Below are 22,362 nucleotides of genomic sequence, written 5' to 3'. Positions count from 1 at the left end.
AAATTTTATCACAAATCCTATAATGTATATCCTAGGGTTAAAAAATAGCTTGTATTGTTTTTGTCTGATTGCAACAGTAACATATCTGTGAGTGATGCTGGTATACCAATATGCCTTTCTTCATTAGAATATAATTTGGTGATATTTTGTCAGATAACCAGATCTTTACATGTGGAGCAAATGACTTCTTCTTAGAAACCTAAAATTCATGTGTTTCATCACTGGAGTAACTTGTAAACTTGTTTGTTTACAAGTAGCAGTTAACAAGTGGGAAGGGATTGTCAAATGGGTAACAATGAGATATTTTTTTCCTCCCTTATCTTCCTGTGCTTGGTCAGGTTTTTTTTTTTTTTTTTTTTTTTTCTTCTTTCACAAGTTGTTTAGAATTATGATGCTTTGGTCTACCATGCATCTTTGTCTTTTGTTCACTGCTGTATCCAAGGGCCTGGAACAGTGCTTGCCTCATAGTAGGTCCCAAATATTTGTTGAATGAGAGAATAAAGGGTCTCTTGTTTCTGCTCTTGGGCATTTTTGGATGCTCCAAGCATCTTGCTTTTTTACTTACCAGATACATTCTGAGGTTTAGACCTTATTATCCACTAGATTTTGAGTCATCCACTGGATTCTGTATTATATGGTGTGATATTATTTATAGTGACAAGTGTGCTTTGTGATGATAAGAGGGAAAGAACTTACAGGCTGACAATGTAGTCCACTATAGAGACAGAAAGTAGATTAGTGGTTGCCTGGAGCTGGGATTGGAGGTGAGAACAGAAAGTGACTGCAAATGGGCAATAGGAATCTGTTTCAGTTGAGGGAAATGCTTTTGGATTGTGGTGATCATTGTACCGCTCTGTAAACTTGCTAAAAATCATTGAGTTGTTACAATGAGTGAATTTATGGTATGTAAAATGTACCTCAGTAAAATTGTTTAAAAAATAAATAAAACCAGGTTGGGAGTTTAAAATTTTTGGAAAAATTGGAAAACTAGAATGATGTAATTCTTTTATTTCTTACTTTAGATATGACTTTTTGCTGTCGATAAATGACTAACTTACCTAAAGCCAATTTTTCTGTGAATTATTTCAGGCCAGAAACGTGAATTTTATTCTCTGGAAAAGTAACTTTCTTTTGTGATACTAGCTTGGAATTTATTAAGGCTCTTTAATATAAAACATCTTGTTACAGCTAATTTCCTTACCCTCTTTTATGGAAGTAATCCAAAGCTAGAAAAATGAATAGATGTATATTATTCCACATTGCAGATAATCTGTTTACATTTGGTTACACAATTAGGACACCCAATTTTTTTCCATTGCCTTTCAGAAAGATTAGTTTAACTTACCTAAATTGCTTCATTTTCATTTTAAGTGAATTATTTATGGATTCTAATGTATAATCTTCCCCTCTCCCCCCACCTTTTCTGTTGTTGTTAGGAAATTATTTGTATTCTAAAATTACTTGTTGGGAGAAAAAAATGTTTCCATAAAACTAGTATTCTTGTGCAGATTTTTGTATTCTGTAAGGGTCTCCTTGCAAGGAGTAAAACCCCTTAAAAAATGTGACAGTGTCCTGAAACATTATTTATAAAAGCTTTCCCACAAGTCTAATAAAAGCCAAATAGCTTAAGATCTAATTAAGGTTATTGAGATCAGTTAACTAAAGTCCGAAGCTGTCAAGCATTGGCAAGGATGTGAGGACCTAGAGACATTGGAATTAAAAAGCACTTGTATTTTAAGAATTGAGGTGGCTTGATTTCTCAGATCATTGTACAGTTATTCTGTGACTTGAAACCATTAGATGATAATAGTTATTGTGACTCTTATAATTGAGAATATAGTGCTGGCTTGGCTGTAGGTCAGACTCTGTTCTAAAGACTTAAGGAATTCCTTTGATTCTGATAAGTATCTTGTGAAGTAAGGACTACTACCATCCTCATTTAGCAGATAAAGGAAAATAAGTGGCACAGAACTCACCCCGGGTCACACAGCTAGAAAACCCAGACAGGCAGGCATGGCTATCATCACTACACCAAAGTAAAAATACCTTTCCTTTTCTTTTTTTCAAAAGCTTAAAAAAAAAAAAAAAATTCATCCTCAAAGGACTCAAAAATTCTTGGTATAAGAAAATAAAAATTAATACTCTATACTGCTAGATGGAGAAATATGTTTTTCCATTTCCTTCTTTATTTTTATATTTTCCTTGTTCCCACTTGTATTTTTATGTTTGTTATTTATATATTTATATTTTTATGTCCTTTGTCTTCCTTTCCATTGCTACTTTTTTTTTTTTACTTTTTTCAGTGTTACTCTCAATGATTGACATGCTCTGATTACTCATGCTTTTTCATACTATGCTAGGCTGATAGTTCAAACAATATTATTTGAATTTAGAAATCTTTTATTAGGATTTCTTTTGTGTCTGGTAGTTTAATCAGTTGTCCACTGGGATTGGTTGAACATTCTGTGGGAACTCTTCAAGCATTACCTGCTGCTTTTAAAAGGTATGAAGTGTAAATACACCTCACATTTCTATCTGCCTTTTGAGAAATCTGCTTTATTATAACTCAAAAGGTAAATTTCCTGTAAGAATGCTTACGGTTGGCTAAATGGTGATGTAAGTATCAGTATAAATAAGCAAAAGTATTTTAATAAATTGATCTCTGTTGAACTATACTGATCATACAATAAGTGATCTCACAGTATGGATATGTTCAAGGTATTATTATTTTTTTTAAATCATTCATTCCCATTCTTTTGTTTTTATTTTATTTTTAGGATTTTGGCCCCTAACAGTAATTATCAAGATGTTGAGACCCTCTATAACTTCCTAATCAAGTATGAGGTAGGAGAAATATTTTTAAATGTTTATCATATTTCCACCATAAACAAATTTTACTATAAATAAACATAATAGAGGTCTAAAACCATCAGAATGGCATTTGCTTTAAATCTATAAGTCCCGCAGAAGTTTGTCAAAGACATATTAAACTTTTTCTTTCATTCATAAAATGAAAACTTAGAGTCCTAAACTAAGACACCTTCTCCAGCACAGAATTGTTTCTCATTAGAGGTGTGGTTGGCCTTCCAGACGTGCTGTTTCTCCAGTGTGTGGAACGCTGCAGAGTGTTTGGCATCGCTGCTGCTCACATACTAAATCCCAATATCTGAGTCACTGTGACAACCAAAAATATTCTGCTGCCCCACTCAGCTTACAGACCCAGATGGTTCCTAGGGAGAAAGAGCCACCTCTGTTTGAGAACCAGCGATTAGTGAAAAGGAAAGTTCTAATTCCGTTTCCTCCGTAGCAATAGCACAGACCCTGGTGTGACAGCTGAGCTGTGGTGAGGCTCTGGTGTTTTGTGACTTTAACTTGCAAGCTTTCCTCATCAGTGCTGATCCAGGGAGAGTATTCTGTTGATCTTCAGTTTCTCCACCCATGTTCCTGTATGTTCTTTCTTTTCAAGTGTGTGTGTGTGTGTGTGTGTGTGTAAGTTTCTAAATACTCCAAAGGAAGGAATGTGACATATATTCAGGTCCCACATTTCTTATGGAGTGAAGCTTTTAAAAATATATTCACTTTTATTTCTGGTTTGCTCTTCTTTTAACTCTTTGTATGTAACACCTTACATTAAGAACACAGACTGGGGTCAAACTACCTTTCAAAAATGTTAGTTCTACCCCATATTAACTGTGTGCTCATAGAAGAGTTAATTTATTTCTCTTTGTCTCAGTTTCTTTATCTGTAAAATGGGAAGAATATTAGTAGATAAATTATAGATCTAATCCTTTATTTAAAGACAAAATAGCTTAATGTATATGAAGTACCAGACACAGTTAAGTGTTCAGTAGTGTTAACCTATTTTATGTAAAGAATAGTGTTTATGTGTGCTTTTTTAGAAAATCAGCCTTAACACTGTACTAACCACATGATGTGCTTATTAAAAGGATTTCTTCTTTGGGGATGATTTGTATAATTATTTCATCATATTTTTGAATTTTAAATGGAATCATCCTAACAATTAAAATATATTTGTGGAAACAGTAGGACAACTTTAAAATCACATAGCCTGGAAAAATCTGGGACACGGATCTTTTTTGAGTTTAGTGCTTTCTATTGCTGAGAGTATTGGGAGAAAATGTCTAACTTATTACGTATAAGATTCTGTGGATCTGATTCCCAGATTTTTAAAATCCTTTCTCTGAGCAGCACTTTCCCCTCTCAGAACAGTTACTACTTGGAGGAGGTATTTCTTACATCATAAACATCACATTTGAGACCATCCAAATCTTTCAGATGTTTAGCTATTTTAACGCTTAACCTTTGCCTTTCGTTCTTGAATTTTTAAGAATTAAAAATAATATAGCCATTTCTAGTACCTGGCATCCATTATAAGGAGCACAACAAAAATTGAGAACACCAATTCCACAATCAATTCTGTAGTCACACTGCTGTTTACTGACAGAGGCATCTTGTAGCTATTTGTTCCCTGGGAGTTAAAATTATATGCTTGAGCACAGAAATGATATTTAACAGTGTAGTTTAAAATGTCCCAATATGAGTAATTAAAAATGTATCAAAACTGATGAGTATGATGAAAAGAGCTTTTTCAGGCTAGACCCTGTGATGTGTGTCATGAATTTGTGCCTCAGTTTAGCAGTGCCTTTATTAGTAGTAAATTAGCTGCCTACTTTTTGGTCATCTCCTGTGATCTGCAGCCACAGCTCCCTTATACCTCAACTGTGATCTGGGTTAAGTGTCCAAATGTATGAGGATGATTGCTTGGAAAAGTAAAGCTATATCTAGATACTTTTTTCTTCTTAAAATCTAAAGGCTTAAGGAACTATTTTATATGACATATTTTTTATTCACATCAGGTTCAAGACCACTTCTTTAGCCAATTTTTCTTAACGTTTGACAGAGAACAAATTATTTCTTCATCCTTTGATCAAACATTTGCAAGGTTGTTGGCATTTACTGACCTTAAGTTTGGATACATCATAGGTCCTGGCATATTGGGGCAATAGCGAAAATTATCAGTGTTGTTGACATGAAAGTAAAACATATAAAGAAATAGGAATTGGACTGGTTGACAGTCTAAATATATATCTTAAACATTTTTAGATCTTTTAATAAAAATTATAAAGTACCTAAAAATTAATTGTAATTATATACTAATTTGTATGTCATCAAATATAATATTAAATATTTTATCAAGTTAAATAACATTAAACATATATAAATATATAATCCTAATTTTAATTTTTAAATTTTATTTATTTATTTATTCATGATTGACAGAGAGAGAGGCAGAGACACAGGCAGAGGGAGAAGCAGGCTCCATGCGGGGAGCCCGATGTGGGACTCGATCCTGGGTCCCCAGGATCAGGCCCTGGGCTGAAGGCGGCAGTAAACCACTGAGCCACCTGGGCTGTCCTATAATCCTAATTTTAAACAAAAATGTAGGATTATATATTTAAAATATTGTATTCAAAAATTATAGGGGTGCCTATGTGGTTCAGTTGGTTGAGTGTCTCTCTGACTCTTGGTTTTGGCTCAGGTCATGATCCTCAGGGTCAGGAGATCAAGCCACATGTTGGGTTCTGTGCTTAGCATGGAGTCTGCTTGAGATTCTCTCTCTTCTTTTCCTGCTTGCACAGGTACATGCATGCACTCTCTTTCTCTCTCTCTCTTGCTCTCTCAAAAAATAAATAAATCTTTAAAAAAATTAAAACTATGTATTTTTAATCTTTAGTGAATGGAAACATTTTCTACACAATATGGTAATTTCTTCACCAAAAAATGTATACCAGCTATCTAAATATTTTTTAAAGTAGATTGAACAGAAGATAGTTTCATTTAGTTTTCCATCACTAACTCAGAAATTCTGGACATATTTGTTGCTATTTGTTGAGTTAGCTGATAAAAAGAATTTATTATCCAGATTCTTCCCTGTACATAAGTAGAATATAGCTAAATCAATAGTAAACCTCAAGAAATACAGGATTCCATCACCATGTCCTCCAAATGTGTGCCATGACTAGTCTTTGTGTGATTGAGGATTTATTTTAAGTATTGTATTATTTTAAGTTATATCTCTGAATTATGATATTTATGGCCTTAAACATATTAAAAATTTAGACCTTGATAGTCTGAAAAAGACATTTCTTTAGAAAATGTCTGTAAACTAAACTTTTTCCTAAACAGATAGACCTTCTTGAAGACTTTATAAACTTAGTATTTAAATGAAAATGAAAGTTCATCAGTAATAATTTCTGGAAGTGTCAGCCATAGTATTCAGATGTTGTTAGAGTTGAATGCTTTACGTTTTTCTTTCAGCTTGAATTATTTATAATGTTCAGGATAAAAACAAGATGTGGCTGCTTCTGCTTTTAAAATAGTCTACCTCTATGACCCCAAATCTACTCCAATCCTTTAAATATAGTCATTTTAACTTTTTAACATTTGCTTTCTTTTTTTTTTTTTTAAGAAAAGAAATACTGAATATGTACGTTAGAAATCTTCTAAGACTCTAGGCTAATTGAAGCCTGAATCTATTGATAAGAGCCAGTGGAGTAAAATTTAGTGTTTCCTGGAGTACACATTTTTTTTTCTTTCCACTTGATCTACAAAGTAATTGTCTTTTTTGTTGAGATTCCCACTCACCCCAGGAACCTAATCAGTTCTTCTGGTTCTATGAACAGATTAAGTTGTAACAATAGGACTAGTAATTATACATGCAATTTAGTGTTAGCCTAGCATTGTGATCACTGAACTTGTGATTGTTCTTTTTATGCAAATATGAGAAACTTGACATTTTGCACCTTCAGAGTATGGGTCATTCTACTTGTGTGCATTTAACTTCATATGTATTCTTAACAATCACATCTTGATTCTTTTCAGGTAAATAAAAATATCCAGTTCACTCCCCAGGAACTTTATGATTGTGTTTCACAGTCCGAGTATCGGTAAGTCCCATCTGTATTATAGATAATGCTGTTGTAAGTTTTTACTGTATACAGCACCAGTTGGTGTGCTGGTGAAGGATTCTTTTTATGTCTTCACTACACTATGATTTTTTCACCTTTATTAATATGGAATAGTTCATACATACCAAAAGAGCTCTGTGGTTGTGTGTGTGTGTGTGTACACGCATATATAAAGACAGGTATAAAGTTTAAAGTGATTCTTAAATTTGTGGCCCCAAGACTCCTTTATATTTTACAAAATTGTTGAAGACCCCAAAGACCTTTTGTTTATGTAGGTTGTATCTATCTACAGTTGCCATATTAGAAATTAGAATTAAATGTATGTTCATTTCAAAATAATAACTAATTACATGTTAAGATAAGGAACATATAATTATGAAAATAATTTTTCCCAAACAAAAAGAGATCCTACATTTTTGCAGATCTCTTAAAGCCTGGCGTAATGGTAGACAAATGGGTTCTGATAGTTGCTTTTGAATTTAGTTTGTTTTAGTAATCACGTGTCATGTATCACTGGAAAACTATTGTACGTTCTTGCAAGAATGAGAATGCAAAAGGCAGATCGTGTCTTAGTCTTATTATGAAAATAGTTTTGACCTTTTTGACCTCACAGACCCCTTGAAAGCCTCTTATTTTCCCCAGACCATAATTTGAAGACAAACTAGTATAAAGAATACTCATGCCTACCATTCAGTTGACAAAATAGACCTTTACCCATCTCTATGTATATTCTCCCTTCCATCCTCTCCTTAGAGATTTTGTGTTTATAATTCTCATCTTTATGAATATATGTATCCATAAAAATGTTGACTAGTTTCACCTGTACTTAATAGCATCATATATTTTCTTTTAAAAAATAGTTTATAGTATTCATATGTAACAAGAAAGAAGAAGCAGTATAAATATGATTCTTTAATATACAGGGTGTGTGTGAAGCCTGCTAATCCTGAGCCCAGGCAAACAAATTCATGAGGAACAAAACCCACTTAATGTTGTCAGTGTTGCCCTCCAGTCTCATACTCCCCCTTCTCACCATTCTTTTTTTGACTCCACGTCAAGATTCATTTTGAGGCATGGAGCAGCAGTTGGTTTGCAGTCAGTCCTGTGCTATGCAAAATCATGCAAGAAAAAGGCTCTTGGGAAAAATGGGTCTGAGGCATATCACTCAAAAACTTAATAAGACATACATTTAAAAAGAAGGTAGGAACCAAATTAAAATAGCATCAGTTTTACACGTGTTAAATGGTTAAGAAATATGTAAATGTGTCAATAAATCTGACACTTTTTATTGAAAAAGAGGTGAAATTTGCTTGTGGAGGTGGTACTTGGAAGGGTTGCAGGTTGTGGATTAATGTGATGATGTGGAAGGAAAGTTATCTGAAATTGAATGTAAAGTTGCAACACCAATTGTGAATGGTACACATATTTAAAGTATGTGCATGTGTGTGTTTTGTGTATTCCTAAGTAGCTTGGTTCTGCTGGGTAGTTTTCTCTGTTCATCTAGTGGTTCTTACTGCTGAAATTTTATATAGGAAAATGTGAAATTTGCATCATGCTCAATTTGTTATTTAATATATCAGCGATGTTGGAACAGATTCATGTGTTCAAAACAAGTGCTATAGCAGAAATGTCTGTAGTTTCACTGCTTTATAATATGCCACTTCTATCACTAAACCACAGCTTATTTGCTATTTTTAAATTACACATATCTCTGTATTACTATAAAATTTTATGAGCAGATGCAGTGAGTGTTAACTGTCAAGGTACTTCTGTTAAACTCTAGATTGATAAATTTATTTGATATCAAGACACAGGGATTGATAATTGTACACAAATGTTACTATTACTCATTAGGTTAAAATAAGTTTTCCAAAAAATCTAAAACCATTGGACATACATAGTCTGTTGTAGCTAGGGGTAAAAATTATTTTTTTTTACCTTAATCTTCCAGACTGTCCATCACTTATACTCTTATTATAGATCTTTACTGATATGCCACATTTAAAAGTTTGTGTACATGAGATTTGTGTCAAAAATACATTTGTTGGAGGTTGGGGCGCCTGGGTGGCTCAGTTGGTTAAGTGTCCAACTCTTGATTTCTGCTCAAGTCACAATCTCAGGGTCCTGAGATTAAGCCCCACCTTGGGCTCTGTGCTGGATGTAGAGCCTGCTTGAGATTCTCTCTCCCCCTCTCCCTCTGCTCCTCCCTCATCCCTGCTTGCTAACTCTCACTCTCTCCCCCTCCCTCCGTTCCCTCCATTAATTAATTAATTAATTAACATCTGTCAAATTCAGTAATACATTAAGAAAATCATTCACCACAATCACATGAGATTTATTCCTGGCTTGTGAGGGTGGTTCAGTATTTGCAAGTCAACTTAATACATCACAACAATAAGAGAAGAAAGGATAAGAACTGTATGATTATTTCAATACAGGATACAAAATCAATATACAGCAGTCTGTTGCATTTCTATACACTTATGAAGCAACAGAAAGTGAAATTAAGAAAATAATCCTTAAAAAAATCCCATTTATAGTTGCACCAAAAACTGTAAGGTACCTAGGAATAAACCTAACCAAAGAGGTGAAAGACCTATACGCTGAAAACTGTAAAACATTCATGAAAGAAATTGAAGATGACACAAAGAAATGGAAAGACATTCCATGCTCATGGATTAGAAGAACAAATATTGTTAAAATGTCTACATTACCCAAAACAATCTACACATTTAATACAATCCCTATCAAAATACCAGCAGCATTTTTCACAGAATTGGAACAAACAAAATTTGTATAGAACTGCAAAAGACCCCAAATAACCAAAGTAATCTTTAAAAAGAAAAGCATAGCTGAAGGAATCACAGTTTCAGACTTCAAGTTTTATTACAAGGCTCTAGTGATCAAAACAGTATGGTACTGCACAGAAACAGACACATAGATCAATGGAACAGAATAGAAAACCCAGAAATGAATCCACAATTGTATGGTCAATTATTCTTCGACAAAGCAGGAAAGAATGTCCAGTAGGGAAAAGTCTTACCAATAAATGGTGTTGGAAAAACTGGACCACTTTCTTACATCATACATAAAAATAAATTCAAAATGGATTAAAGACCTAAATGTGAGACAGGGAGCCATAAAAATCCTAGAAGAGAGCACAGGCAGCAATTTCTCTGACACTGACCTTAGCAATGTTTTTCTGTAGATATGTCTCCTGAGGCAAGGGAAACAAAAGCAAAAATAAAGTATTGGGACTACTTCAAAATAAAAAGATTCTGACAGCAAAAGAAACAATTAACAAAGCAGTGTACTGAAGAGGAGAAGATATTTGCAAATGACATATTGATAAAGTATTAGTATCCAAAGTATATAAAGAACTTATAAAACTTAATACCCCAAAACCAAATAATCCAAATTTTTAAAAAGATTTTTATTTATTTATTCATGAGAGACACACACACACACACAGAGGCAGAAACACAGTCACAGGGAGAAAAGCAGGCTCCATGCAAGAAGCCCGATGTGGTACTTGAAGGACTTCAGGACCATGCCCTGGGCTGAAGGCACATGCTAAACCGCTGAGCCACCCAGGCATCCCCCAAATAATGCAAGTAAAAAATGGGCAGGAGACATGAACAGACCTTTCTCCAATGAAGACATTCAGATGGCCATCAGACACATGAAAAGATGCTCACCATCACTCAAGGAAGTGCAAATCAAAACTATGAGATACCATTTCACACTTGTCAGAATGTCTAAAATCAAAAATACAAGAAACAAATCAGATGTTGGCGAGGATGTAGAGAAAAAGCAACACTCATGCACGGTTAGTGGGAATGGAAACTGGTTCAGCCACTATGGAAAATGGTATGAAGTTTCCTCAAAATGTTAAAAGTAGAACTACCCTATGATCCAGTAATCTCACTATTGAGTATTTACCCAAAGAATACAAGGACACTAATTCAGAGGAGGGATACATGCATCTCTGTGGTTATTGCAGCATTATTACAATAGCCAAGATAGGGAAGCAGCCTCGGTGTTCATTGATGGATGAATGGATAAAGAAATTATGGGACGCCTGGGTGGCTCAGCGGTTGAGAGTCTGCCTTCGGCACAATGTATCCTGGGTCCAGGGATCGAGTCCTGCATCAGGCTCCCTGCAGGGAGCCTGCTTTTCCTTCTGCCTATGTCTCTGCCTCTCTCTCTGTATCTCATGAACAAATAAACAAAATCTTAAAAAAAAGAAATTGTGGTATATATATATGCAATGGAATATTACCCAGCCATCAAAAAGAATGAAATCTTGTCGTTTGCAATGATGGAACTAGACAGTATAATGTCGAGTGAAGTAAGTCCAAGACAAATACCATATGCTTTCACTCATATGTGGAAATTAAGAAACAAAACAAATGAGCAAAGGGAAAAAGACAAATCAAGAAACAGACTTTTAACTCTAGAGAACAAACTGATGATTACCAGAGGGGAGGTGGCTGGGAGGATGGGTTAAATATGTGATGGGGATGAAGGAGTACACTTGTGATGAGCACCAGGTATTGTATGGAGGTGCTGAATCACTGTATTGTGCCCCTGAAACTAATATTACATTGTATGTTAACTAACTGGAATTAAAATTAAAATATATAATGTCTGTCATCCCTGGCCAATATTTTGAGTTGGACCCTTACCAATGGAGCCACCCAGGCACCCAAAACTTGGCCATATCTTTGAAGGTATTGGAAACTCACTGGATAACTTGGCGGGCAGAGTCTCTTGCAGGATGGTTCCAATCAAATGTCTAAAATTATTTTGACTTTACTATTGCACTAGTTGGGAGGAGTTTTTTTGTGGAGGTGGTACTGGGGTCAAAGTTGAATAGTCAGAGTTAAGGCAGTCGTACCTGTTATTTTCTTCTTTGTCTTGCCACTTATTTTGCAGGTTTGAACTGTGATATTAACTAATAAGCTCTCTCTTATACCTAAAAGGATGATTTTGAAGATGAATGACATGTATCTAATACCTTGAATGCATAGAAAAATAGTGATTGCTGCTTAGCAGGCATCTGGTCGGAGCTTTTATTTTTGTTACTCTGTGGTTTGTTTTGAAATTATTTGCTGTCTCCACCGTGATCAGTAGCGCTCATATTCACCGCAGGTGTGCTCCACAGCTCATGGTTTTCAGATAAGCTGCCAAAAGAGAGAGGTTCTTTTGGTTTCAGTGGCTCCTCCTAGACACAGGGCCAGATGCACCAAATGAAAGGTGGCAGAGCACGGAGGTGAAAAGAGAAGAAGGATTTAACTTGCATACAGCTGACCACTTTGGGGAAGGGTGAGGAAGATGATTACTTACGTGGTCTGAATTTACTAACAGAAGATAGTATAAAATAAACATATACACTGTTTTTTCTAATTGAGGTAAAATTCACATAACAGAATTAACCATTTTAAAGTGTTCAGTTCAGGGGCATCTAGTGCATTCACTCCCCTGTGCAATCACATCTCTCTCCAGGCCTAAGACATTCCCATCACCCCAGAGAGAAGTTCGAGGCTCCGTAAGCAGTCTGGGTTCTTCCCTTCCCCCAGACCCTGGCAACCGCTCATCTGCTTTCTCTCTATGGATTTATCTATTTTGAATGTGTCTTATAAATAGAATCCTACAACACATGACCTTTTGTATCTGGTTTCTTTCACTTAGCATGATATTTTTGAGGTTCACCTACATTGGAGCATGTGTGAGTACCTCACTCTTTTTTTTTTTTTTTTAAGATTTTATTTATTTATTCGTGAGAGACACAGAGAGAGAGGCAGAGACCTAGGCAGAGGGAGAAGCAGGCTCCATGTAGGGAGCCTGATGTGGGACTCGATCCCAGGACCCCAGGATCACCCCTGAGCTGAAGGCAGATGCTCAACCACTGAGCCACCCAGCTTCCCTGATACTTCACTCCTTTTATGGCCGAATGATACTCCATTGTGCGGATAGCCCACATTCTGTTTATCCACTCATCTGTTGATGGACATTTGGATTTTTTTCACTTTTTGGCTATTGTGAATAGTGTTGCTATTTGTGTGCAAGTATTTGAATTCTTCCAATTCTTTCAAATTTGGGGGTGGGGTATATACTTAAGAGTGGAATTCTGTGTTTAACTTTTCAGGAGTTACTGACTTTTTCCACAGCAGCTGCACTGTTTTACCTTCCCACCAACAAGAGATGAGAGTTCCAGTTTTTCTGCATCCTTGACAAAATTTGTTACCTTTTTTTTTTTTTTGGATGATAGCTGTCCAAATGAGTGTGAAGGGTGATCTCGTTGTGATTTTGATTTGTATTCCCCTAAGTACTAATGATGTTGAGCGTCTTTCCATGTGGTTATTGGCTCTTTGTCTTCTTTGGAGAAATGTGTCCCCAAATCCTTTGCCCACTTTTTAGTGGGTTGTTTTCTTACTGTTGTTGAATTATAATAAGTCTTTATGAGGAATGTGGCTTGAGGCCAAAATCCTATGTGTGATCTTTCAGGCCTGACCGTAGGCAGTTATAAGGCTTTATCTGGCACTCCACCAGGGAAAGCTGCCTTCCGCATGCCAGATTTGGTACACAGCCAGTGTGTTGCACTCTTCTGGAGGGAGTTGCAGACAATGCTTAGGTCCCTTGGCCCTGAGCTTACGTGCATATCTGCATTCCTAGCCCAGGCAACTCCATTTGGTGGCCTCCTTATTGGGGACTTTGGCTGAGGGCACCTCTCAGGCACTTCTGCTGAGAATTCCTTGGAGGACTTGGCCAAGGTATTTTTCTCCACTCTGAACCAATGCTTTTCTACTCCTAGCTCTTTCCCTTTGCTATGTTCTGAATGTTTGTGTCCCTCCCAGATTCATATACTGAAATCCTGTTGCCCAATTCAACAGTCTTAGAAGGTGGGGCCTTTGGGAGGTGATTAGGTCATGAAGGTAGAGCACTCATGAATGGGATTAATGCTTTTATGAAAGAGGGCTCTCACCAGAATGTGACTATGATAGTGCCTTGCTCTTGGACTTCCAGCCTCCAGAACTGTGAGAAATAAATTTCTGTTGTTTATAAGCCACCCAGCCTGTGGTATTTTGTTACAGCAGTCTGAATGCACCAAGACCCGCACCCCTTCCTCCCCTGGGTCCATGAAAAGGGATCCTCAGCAATGAGATGATGTCCCCTGTCTACACTATGTATCATGTGGCCCTAACTCAGTGCCATTCTATAAGGGAAAATGGACCACTGGGGAACTGACACCTTTAATTTTGTCTCTCGTTTTCAGTGTTGCAGCAAATGAAACAGTTGATTTTACTTTCAGTTTGGCTTGTTGTCCTTATTAACCACCTTGGCACCTGGCAGCTTGACATGTTACATGTTCTGGGTATTAGACCCTATCAGATATAGCAAATATTTTCTCTCTGTACATTGTCTTTTCACTTTTTTTGATAGCATCCTTTGCCACAAGTTTTTTATTTTGATGAAGTCCAATTTATGTGTTTTTCTTGTATTGCTTGGGCTTTTGGCATCATATCTGTGTGCATTGCCAAAACTAAGGTCATGAAGATTTACCCCAGTGTTTTTTTTTTTTTTCTTAGAATTTCATAGTTTTAGCTCTTATGGTTAGGTCATTGATGCATTTTTTAAAAAAAGATTTTATTTATCCATGAGAGACACACAGGGAGAGGGAGAAGCAGGCTCCATGTAGGGAGCCCAACGTGGGACTCTATCCCGGGTCCCCAGGATCATGCCCTGGACTGAAGGCAGCACTAAACCGCTGAGCCACCTGGGCTGCCCCATTGATGAATTTTTGAGTTAATTTTTGTATATGATGTGAGGTAGGGGTCTGACTTCATTCATTTGCATGTGGGTATCAAGTTGTCCTAGCATCAAATGTTGAAGAGACTATTTTTTTCCCTTTGAATGGTCTTGGCACCCTTGTTGAAAATCAGTCACCCAGGTATGTGAGATATATTTCTGGACTTTAACTTTGTTCCATTGGTCTGTATGTCTGTATGCCGTTACCACTGTTTTGATTAAAGTTGCTTTGTATTTTGAGTTTTCAAAATTGGGAAGTGTGAGTCTTCTAAACATTATTTTTCTTTTTCAAGATTTGACTATTTGGGGTCCCTTGCAATTCAATGTGAATATTAGGATCAGTTTTTGTAAAACAGATTGTTGGAACATTGATAGGGATTGCATTGACTGTGTAGATTGCTTCGGGGAGTATTATGGTATGCCACTAATTTAGGTCTTTAATTTCTTTTGGCAATGTTTTGTGGTTTTTAGTGTACAAGTCTTGTGCCTCTTCAGTTAGACTTATTTTTAAGTATTTTAATCTTTTTCATTTCAATTCCATTTACAATAGAATTGTTTTTTTCATTTCCTTTTCTAACTGTTCATTTCTAGCGTGTAGAAATGGAATTGGGGTGCCTAGGGTAGCTCAGTCGGTTAGGCATCTGACTCTTGGTTTTGGCTCAGGTCATGATCTCAGGGTCATGAGATTGAGCCCTGCATGGGGCTCTGAACTCAACACAGTCTGCTTGAGATTCTCTCTCTCCATCTCCCACTTGCTCTCTCAATAAAATAAATAAATAAATCTTTTAAAAAAATGGCAATTGATTTTTTGTGTGTTAATCTTTTATTTTGCAACTTTATTGAATTAGTTTATCCTAACAGGTATTTTGTGGATTCTTTAGGATCTATAAATAGAGATAATTTTACTTCTTTGTTTATAATTTGTATGCTTATTTGTTTTTTATGCCTAGTTGCTCTGACTAGAATTTCCAGTACAGTGTTGACTAGAAGTGGTTGAATATGGGCATCTTTGTTTCGTTCCTGATTTTAGGGGGAAAGCTTTTAGTCTTTTGCCATTGAATATTATGTTAGCTATTATATGCTGTTTTTATATTAGCATTGTATTCCATTTTTCTTTCATCTAAGATACTGCAAATAGAAAAGTTCAGAGAATTGTAAAACAAATATCTATTGTAGACTTTCTTCTTGTACCTAGAAAGAATTTTGGAAAAACTGCATCAAATATTGTAATTAGGGGATCCCTGGGTGGCTCAGTGGTTTGGCACCTGCCTTTGGCCCAGGGCGTGATCCTGGAGTCCTGGGATCAAGTCCCATGTCAGGCTCCTGACATGGAGCTTGGCTTCCTTCTCCCTCTGCTTGTGTCTCAGCCTCTCTCTCTCTCCCTCTCTATGTCTATCATGAATGAATGAATGAATGAATAAATAAATCTTTAAAAAAATATTGTAATTAGATCACTTAATTTCACTACTGCTGTGTCATTTTGACAAAATTAGCCATGGAAATGAATCAAATAACCACTAAAATTATTTTTTAATTGATTTGATCAAATTTCCAGTTTATTTTGACCTGAGATTTGGTCAAAGTGAGTTTGATACCCATGATAGGACAATTTATTTATTTACTTTTTATTTTTAGAAGATTTTCCTTGGGATGCCTGGGTGGCTCAGTGGTTGAGGGTCTGCTTTCGGCTCAGGGTGTGATCCTGGAGTCCTGGGATCGAGTCCCACATCAGGCTTCCTGTATGGAGCTTGCTTCTCTCTCTGCCTATGTCTCTGCCTCTCCCTCTCTGTGTCTGTCATGAATAAATAAATAAAATCTTAAAAAAATAATAAAAATAAAAAGATGTTTAGTTGAGAGAGAGAGTGCACGAGCAGGGGGAGGGGCGGAGGGAGAGGGAGAACCAGACTCCCTGCTGAGCAGAAAGCCCAATTTAGGGCTTAATTCCAGGACCCCAGGATCATGACCTGAGCCAGTGTCAGACACTTAACGTACTGAGCCACCCTGGTGTCCCCATGATAGGACAATATAGAGAAACTGGCAGTTTCTCACGAGCAACATAGAATTACAGAACTAGAAGCAACCTCCAGTCTTGAGCTCTGTTCCAGAACAGATCTGAAGTTGGGATTGTTTAGTTTGCAAAAGAGAAATAGGATCACTGTAAGAGACACAAAATATTTGTACTATTAGATGATGACTTTTTCTTTTTTTTTCTTTTTTTTATTTAGGCTCATGTCAGCAAATGGAGTTTTTTTAAAAGGCCCAATATAAAGGAAGAACTTTCTAGAAATTGATAGGAAATGGGCTACGTCTCACAGTTGTGGGTGTTCTCACAACCTGGTGAAAACCAACATGATATGGCTCACTAGGGATGCTGCAGAATGGCATGCAAAGGCGTTAAGGTGCCCCCACATCTACCCTTCTGTCACACTACAGATAAGCCCTGGGGAAAAGGAAGTTAAGAATTCCTGTCATGATGTAGTAGAGACCAAACATACACGATGGAGACATGCAATACTTTCCCCAGTCAGCAATAAGAACTTGCTGGAGAGAGCGTCTGTAGGTGATAATCCACTGTGAGAATGCTGACTCACACGGATGAAGAAACCAGATGCCAGTAGGATGAAAAGCTGAGACAGAGCTCACCTCCTAACTGAGAGGGGGAGAAAGAAGACGACCAGACCCAGAAATAGATTCAAAGTCTAGTTACTGAAGGAGTTTTGTTTTTCTTTTTTTCCTTTCACATGTGGAATAAATTAGGCAGAGCAGGAATGGATCAACCCTTTTTGTTTCCTTTGTAAACTTATGAGAAAACGTATTTATGTTATGTCAGATAAGTTATGAGAAAATTTGATGCAGTTTTTCTAAAATTTTTCCTAGGTTACAAGAAGAAAATCAACAATGGATGATTATTTTTACAGTTTCTCTCCTATTTTGGGATCTCTTAGGATCTTCCAGATAATTTTCTGAGTAGTTATGAAGAATTGATGGCAACATAACACTAATTTTAAGCCCTGTAAATATGGGAGACTGGACTAGAGTAACACAAAACCAAAAGTCAGATTTGAGAAACCACACACTTGAGGAAGTGAGGCCACTGAAAATATGGTGTATTTCCTTTTGCTGTCACTACTACTCTCATCCTAATCCCTGCGTTCCAAAGGGTGGCAGGGGAGGCAGTGAAGAGCCGTGGCTAGTAGTCCACCCCCAACACCGTGGAGATGGCCCAGAGCTTCTTAGAAGCCAAGAAAGTCATAACAGTGTAATTTATATTTAAAAACCTGCCATTTCTCAAACACCTAATGTGCCAGATGCTTCCCTAGTTGCTGGCTGTTCTTCGTGAGTTTATATAAACCATCTCCCAGTAGATTTAAATAGGTTTCCATGAAGTATGGACTCTCGACACCAGATATGATGGGTTGGTGCTTTGATGACTCACAGATCCCCCAGTTTGTAGACCCAAGTCAGCTTTGTAGGCTTAGTCTTAGGTAAAACTCTGAGTAGGCCTAGCATGTAATAAGCATCACTCCCTGCCCCTACTTCTGGCTCAAGAGTACTTAGCTAGTAGTTTTCATTTGTTAATTTAGCAGTTTTAAGAGTTGGAGCTGTCAACTTCTCATCTCTTCTCTGTTTATCTGCTTCTGTCAGGAGGTGCATTCTCTTAGTATGCTCCAGGCTACCTGTTCTTCAGTTAAAACATAAATATGTGATGTAGGCTACAGCATTGCTTGCCCTTTGGATTTGAGCACTATACCATCGGCCCATCTCCTGCTGGGAGAAGCCCTTGGAGACCATACAAACTTTTTTTTTTTAAGATTTTATTTATTCATGAGAGACACACAGAAAGAGAGAGAGAGAGAGAGAAGCAGAGACACAGGCAGAGGGAGAAGCAGGCTCCAGGCAGGGAGCCCGATGCAGGACTCGATCCCGGGTCTCCAGGATCACACCCTGGATCAAAGGCAGGCGCTCAACCGCTGAGCCAACCAGACGTCCCAACCATACAAACTTTTATAAGCATACAGCTTTGCTTCTTTGCAGCAGGTCTGCCATGGGAACCCTCATTCCTGGATTCTTGGAATTGCACCAAGATCTCCGCATTGACTGAGAATCTGTGCTAAGTGCTTATATCCCAATATTGTTTAGTCTAAGAAACTATAACTGTCAACTATCAAAGAATGTATTTCAAATCCCAGTCCCAGTATTATCCTGTTGAGATTTTTTTCATTTATCTGACTAGCTGTCTTACGTGATTTAAAATTTCTTTATCCCCTAGGGAAAAGTTAACCATTGGATGCCGCCAACTGGTTGAGATGGAATATTCTATGCAGCAGTGTAATGCATCTGTTTATATGGAAGCCAAAAACAGGGGATGGTGTGAAGACATGCTCAACTATAGGACCTAAATGCTGAATTATAACTTAAAAGGAATTGCATTTATCTTCAACAACAACAGAGTAGCTTTCAACCTTTTAAGTCAAACCCAAGACACTTGGGGAAAAAAAAAAAATGCCTCATAGGTGCAAGAAGGTGATTGCCTATTGCTGAAAATCACATTAAGGTTCTAAAGAGCCTAATGCATCCATTGTGGGATAAACTGTGGAATCAACTCATGGAGTTGACGATATCTTCCTACCTCTACTCCTGACACTGAGCCAGTCCAAGGAAAGGAGAGCCATCTTTTTAATCATCTTAGGGTAGGAGCCACTTTGGCATCTGTGGAAGGCCTGGGGGCAGCAGCATTCTCTGAACTCTCAACATGGGTACAAGATCAGGGACACTTCCAAACCTCAAGAAAGGATTAAGACGTGGCCATGCTCACTGTGCCCCACAAATGAAATCTTACCCTAGGCTGTTTCGTGATCAAACTGTCTTCCATGTAGACCTGGTGAATGTAACACATACCCCTCCACTTCTCCTAAGGTAATGTAAGTAGAGTTTTGACCTACTAGCTATATAGTTTCTTCTCTTCTTCCCTGGGCTTGTCACTTTTCAATGCATTTCTAAAGGGAAGAGCAGGGGAGACCTCTATACTGATTTTTCCCTTAAATGTGAAACAGCATGGATTTATGGGATTAGGTGGCAGTGACTCATGTTTGCCCCTAGCTAAACCAAATGTTTGACTTCCTATGTAGTTATACAGTAAGTTGGAAATCCTTGTTTACTAGAGTATATTATGCTTTTGTTAATACATTAGATTAAATCTAATTTGCTAATCTATGATGTTAATTTATTTTTTACAAAACAATAAATTTTATTTTTACTAAGATTGTGCTTTTCATTTTACTTCCAAATGTGTTTCTGAACTGTGTACAAGGCATGATGATAAAAGCAACCCTCTGCAATAAAAGAAAATCTATTCAGGATTCTCAGTGTCAATCTGTGCAGGGCCCGCTGAGCTTTAGGTTTTGCATAGGAAGCCGCATCTCTACCTGGGATTCAAGTGACATCAGGGGTGTGAGCCCCAAGGGAGCAGCTTCCAGAGGATCTCTGCTCTCTGCAAAAAGTCTGTCCCTCCACTTCACCCCACCACCCCACCCCCACCCCACCCCAATAGTTTTTTCAGATCTTTATCCCTCAGCTGCTTCTGGTTGTTGTTACTAGGTTTTGGTTCTGCTTTGTTACCTCCCTCTCCTCTTCCTACTTATGTCTTTTCAATGTAGGTTGTGATTTTTAGGAAATTTCACTCAGTCACCGGCCACACTTTCACATATTTTACCCTTACACAGATTTTATCTTAGTTTGTGTATCTTTTACTTTGTACATTAACTTGTCAGTTCTTTCAATCTTTTTTTTTTTTTTTCATTTTACTGATATGTGAAGATGTTTTTCTTTTGGTTTCCTAGTCTTATTTTTTGTTTTGATTTAGAAACATTCTTTTAAACATGTTTAGTCTTTGTTTCTTTGAAGTGTCAGGTTTCTTTTTGTTGCTTTCTTAAGTTTTAATTTAATCTTATATATTTTTTTAATTGGAGTTCAATTTGCCAACATATAGCATAACACTACCAGTGAATCTTATACTTTTCTAATAGTATAATTCAGGAGTTGAGGATTCCCTCCCCCTTCTTTTCTGGATTCCCCCTCTGGATTGAGAGAACTCAGCTGACATAAGGATCATACGCTACACCTTACAAAACAAACATTTGTTTTGATAGAATTATTAGATCCTTAGGGGAGGAACTTACAATTCTAAAATCTTCATTCTTCAGAATGTATGGCTTTGCATTTTGGGTAGAAGCCATCATAAGCGTGCCAATAGGGACAGATGAGGAAAGTCACACAGGGCAAGGGCTCTCAACACATAATGCCCTTGGCCTTGCCTTGGTGAGAAGTCAGTGATAACTTCATGAGGGGCATCCATGAGGATTATTCCAGTAAAATCTCTGGCGCCATTTTATACTAGCCTTTTCCAATTTACTTTTAAAAAATATAATCTACTTCCTTCCTGAGAGCATTAGGTAGGATCCTTTGGGTGTAGCCACCCCAGCAATTCCAGCATTCTGGGCCAAGGGAACACTGGCTTAACAATTGGGGTGTTGTGCCCACTGGAATCTTGTTAGGCCCTGTAGCGGGCAGTGGGACTGCAGATCATACTTCACAGATGGTCACTTTCACCTTCCTGTTGTGTTCTTTGTCACCTGAGAGGAACCTGAAGCTCGAGTCCTTTATCTTTTGACCATCACCTTGAGGGAGAACAGAAATCTATTCACCTTTCCATGGTTGACCCAGATTTCCTTAGGTGGTGTCTTGATCTACCTTCAGAGCTTAGGTCACTTTGCTCATACTTTTTGACAACTCCCCCTAGCCCACCCTTCTGTAGCAGCCTTTTTTTTTTTTTTTTTTTTTTTTAAGATTTTTATTTATTCATGAGAGACACGGAGAGAGGCAGAGACATAGGCAGAGGGAGGAGACTCCATGCAACCACCTTATATGGGACTCGATTCTGAGTCTTGGGATCACGCCGATTTCGCCCTGAGCCGAAAGCACACACTCAACCGCTGAGCCACCCAGGCGTCCTAACAGCCCTTTTCAAGCATCCTTTTTCATCCTATGAATCAGGATGAACTTACTTCTTAAGAGGGAGGATCTCTCATGGAGTCAAACACATCTTCCACTCAGGAAATGATGCCACCCAAAGCCCTTTTGATTTAGACTGGACGAACAGGCCAATCGGCCTCTTGGTTGATGCTCTTTGGCTATTTTACCAATAAAACCCACTCCAGTGAAAATAGCCTCGTGAACTTGAATAGTTACGAGCACACTGGAATCTCCGCTAGTAGTTTGGCTCAGTGCCCCCAACTACAAACTGATGTCGACATCCTGTTCTTTAGGATGGCTAAACCTTGCCAAGTCTACCGTAGACTCATGGTTATGGGCTACACATTAGCTCTATAATCCTTGCAAGGCCAGTGGGAATCAATGGTTCCTTGCTGGGATTTCCAGCAGCGATAAAATAGAAGTATGTCCTAGTCTTTTAGAGCCTTTTCCTTTAAAGGTTTGGGTACCTTTTGGGGCACCTGGGTGGTTTAGTCAGTTAATAGATGGACTCTTGGTTTTGGCTCTGGTC

The 22,362-nt window shown here is 37.5% G+C and overlaps 1 protein-coding gene across 9 annotated transcripts in view; it reads left to right on the top strand.

Moving 5' to 3' along the window:
- Positions 1 to 20,062, top strand: part of SWT1 (SWT1 RNA endoribonuclease homolog) — a 94,906-nt gene extending 74,844 nt beyond the window's left edge. For 5 of the 9 annotated variants that reach the window (XM_072830888.1, XM_072830884.1, XM_072830889.1 and 2 more), the window contains 3 exons: positions 2,778 to 2,844; positions 6,904 to 6,968; positions 19,072 to 20,062. In XM_072830888.1, the coding sequence (XP_072686989.1) occupies positions 2,778 to 2,844; positions 6,904 to 6,968; positions 19,072 to 19,201 (262 nt within the window). In that variant the 3' untranslated portion in view covers positions 19,202 to 20,062. Of the gene's footprint in view, positions 1 to 2,777; positions 2,845 to 6,903; positions 6,973 to 8,048; positions 8,295 to 17,026; positions 17,201 to 19,071 lie in introns of those variants that run through there. The other 4 variants (XR_012033100.1, XM_072830887.1, XR_012033102.1 and 1 more) reach the window with 4 other exon arrangements.
- The last annotated feature ends 2,300 nt before the right edge of the window (positions 20,063 to 22,362 follow it).

The sequence above is a fragment of the Canis lupus genome, chromosome 6, assembly GCF_048164855.1.
Source record: "Canis lupus baileyi chromosome 6, mCanLup2.hap1, whole genome shotgun sequence".
NCBI classification, from domain to species: domain Eukaryota; kingdom Metazoa; phylum Chordata; class Mammalia; order Carnivora; family Canidae; genus Canis; species Canis lupus.
Note: the sequence above shows the minus strand (reverse complement) of the source record. Positions and strands in the feature narration are given on the sequence as shown.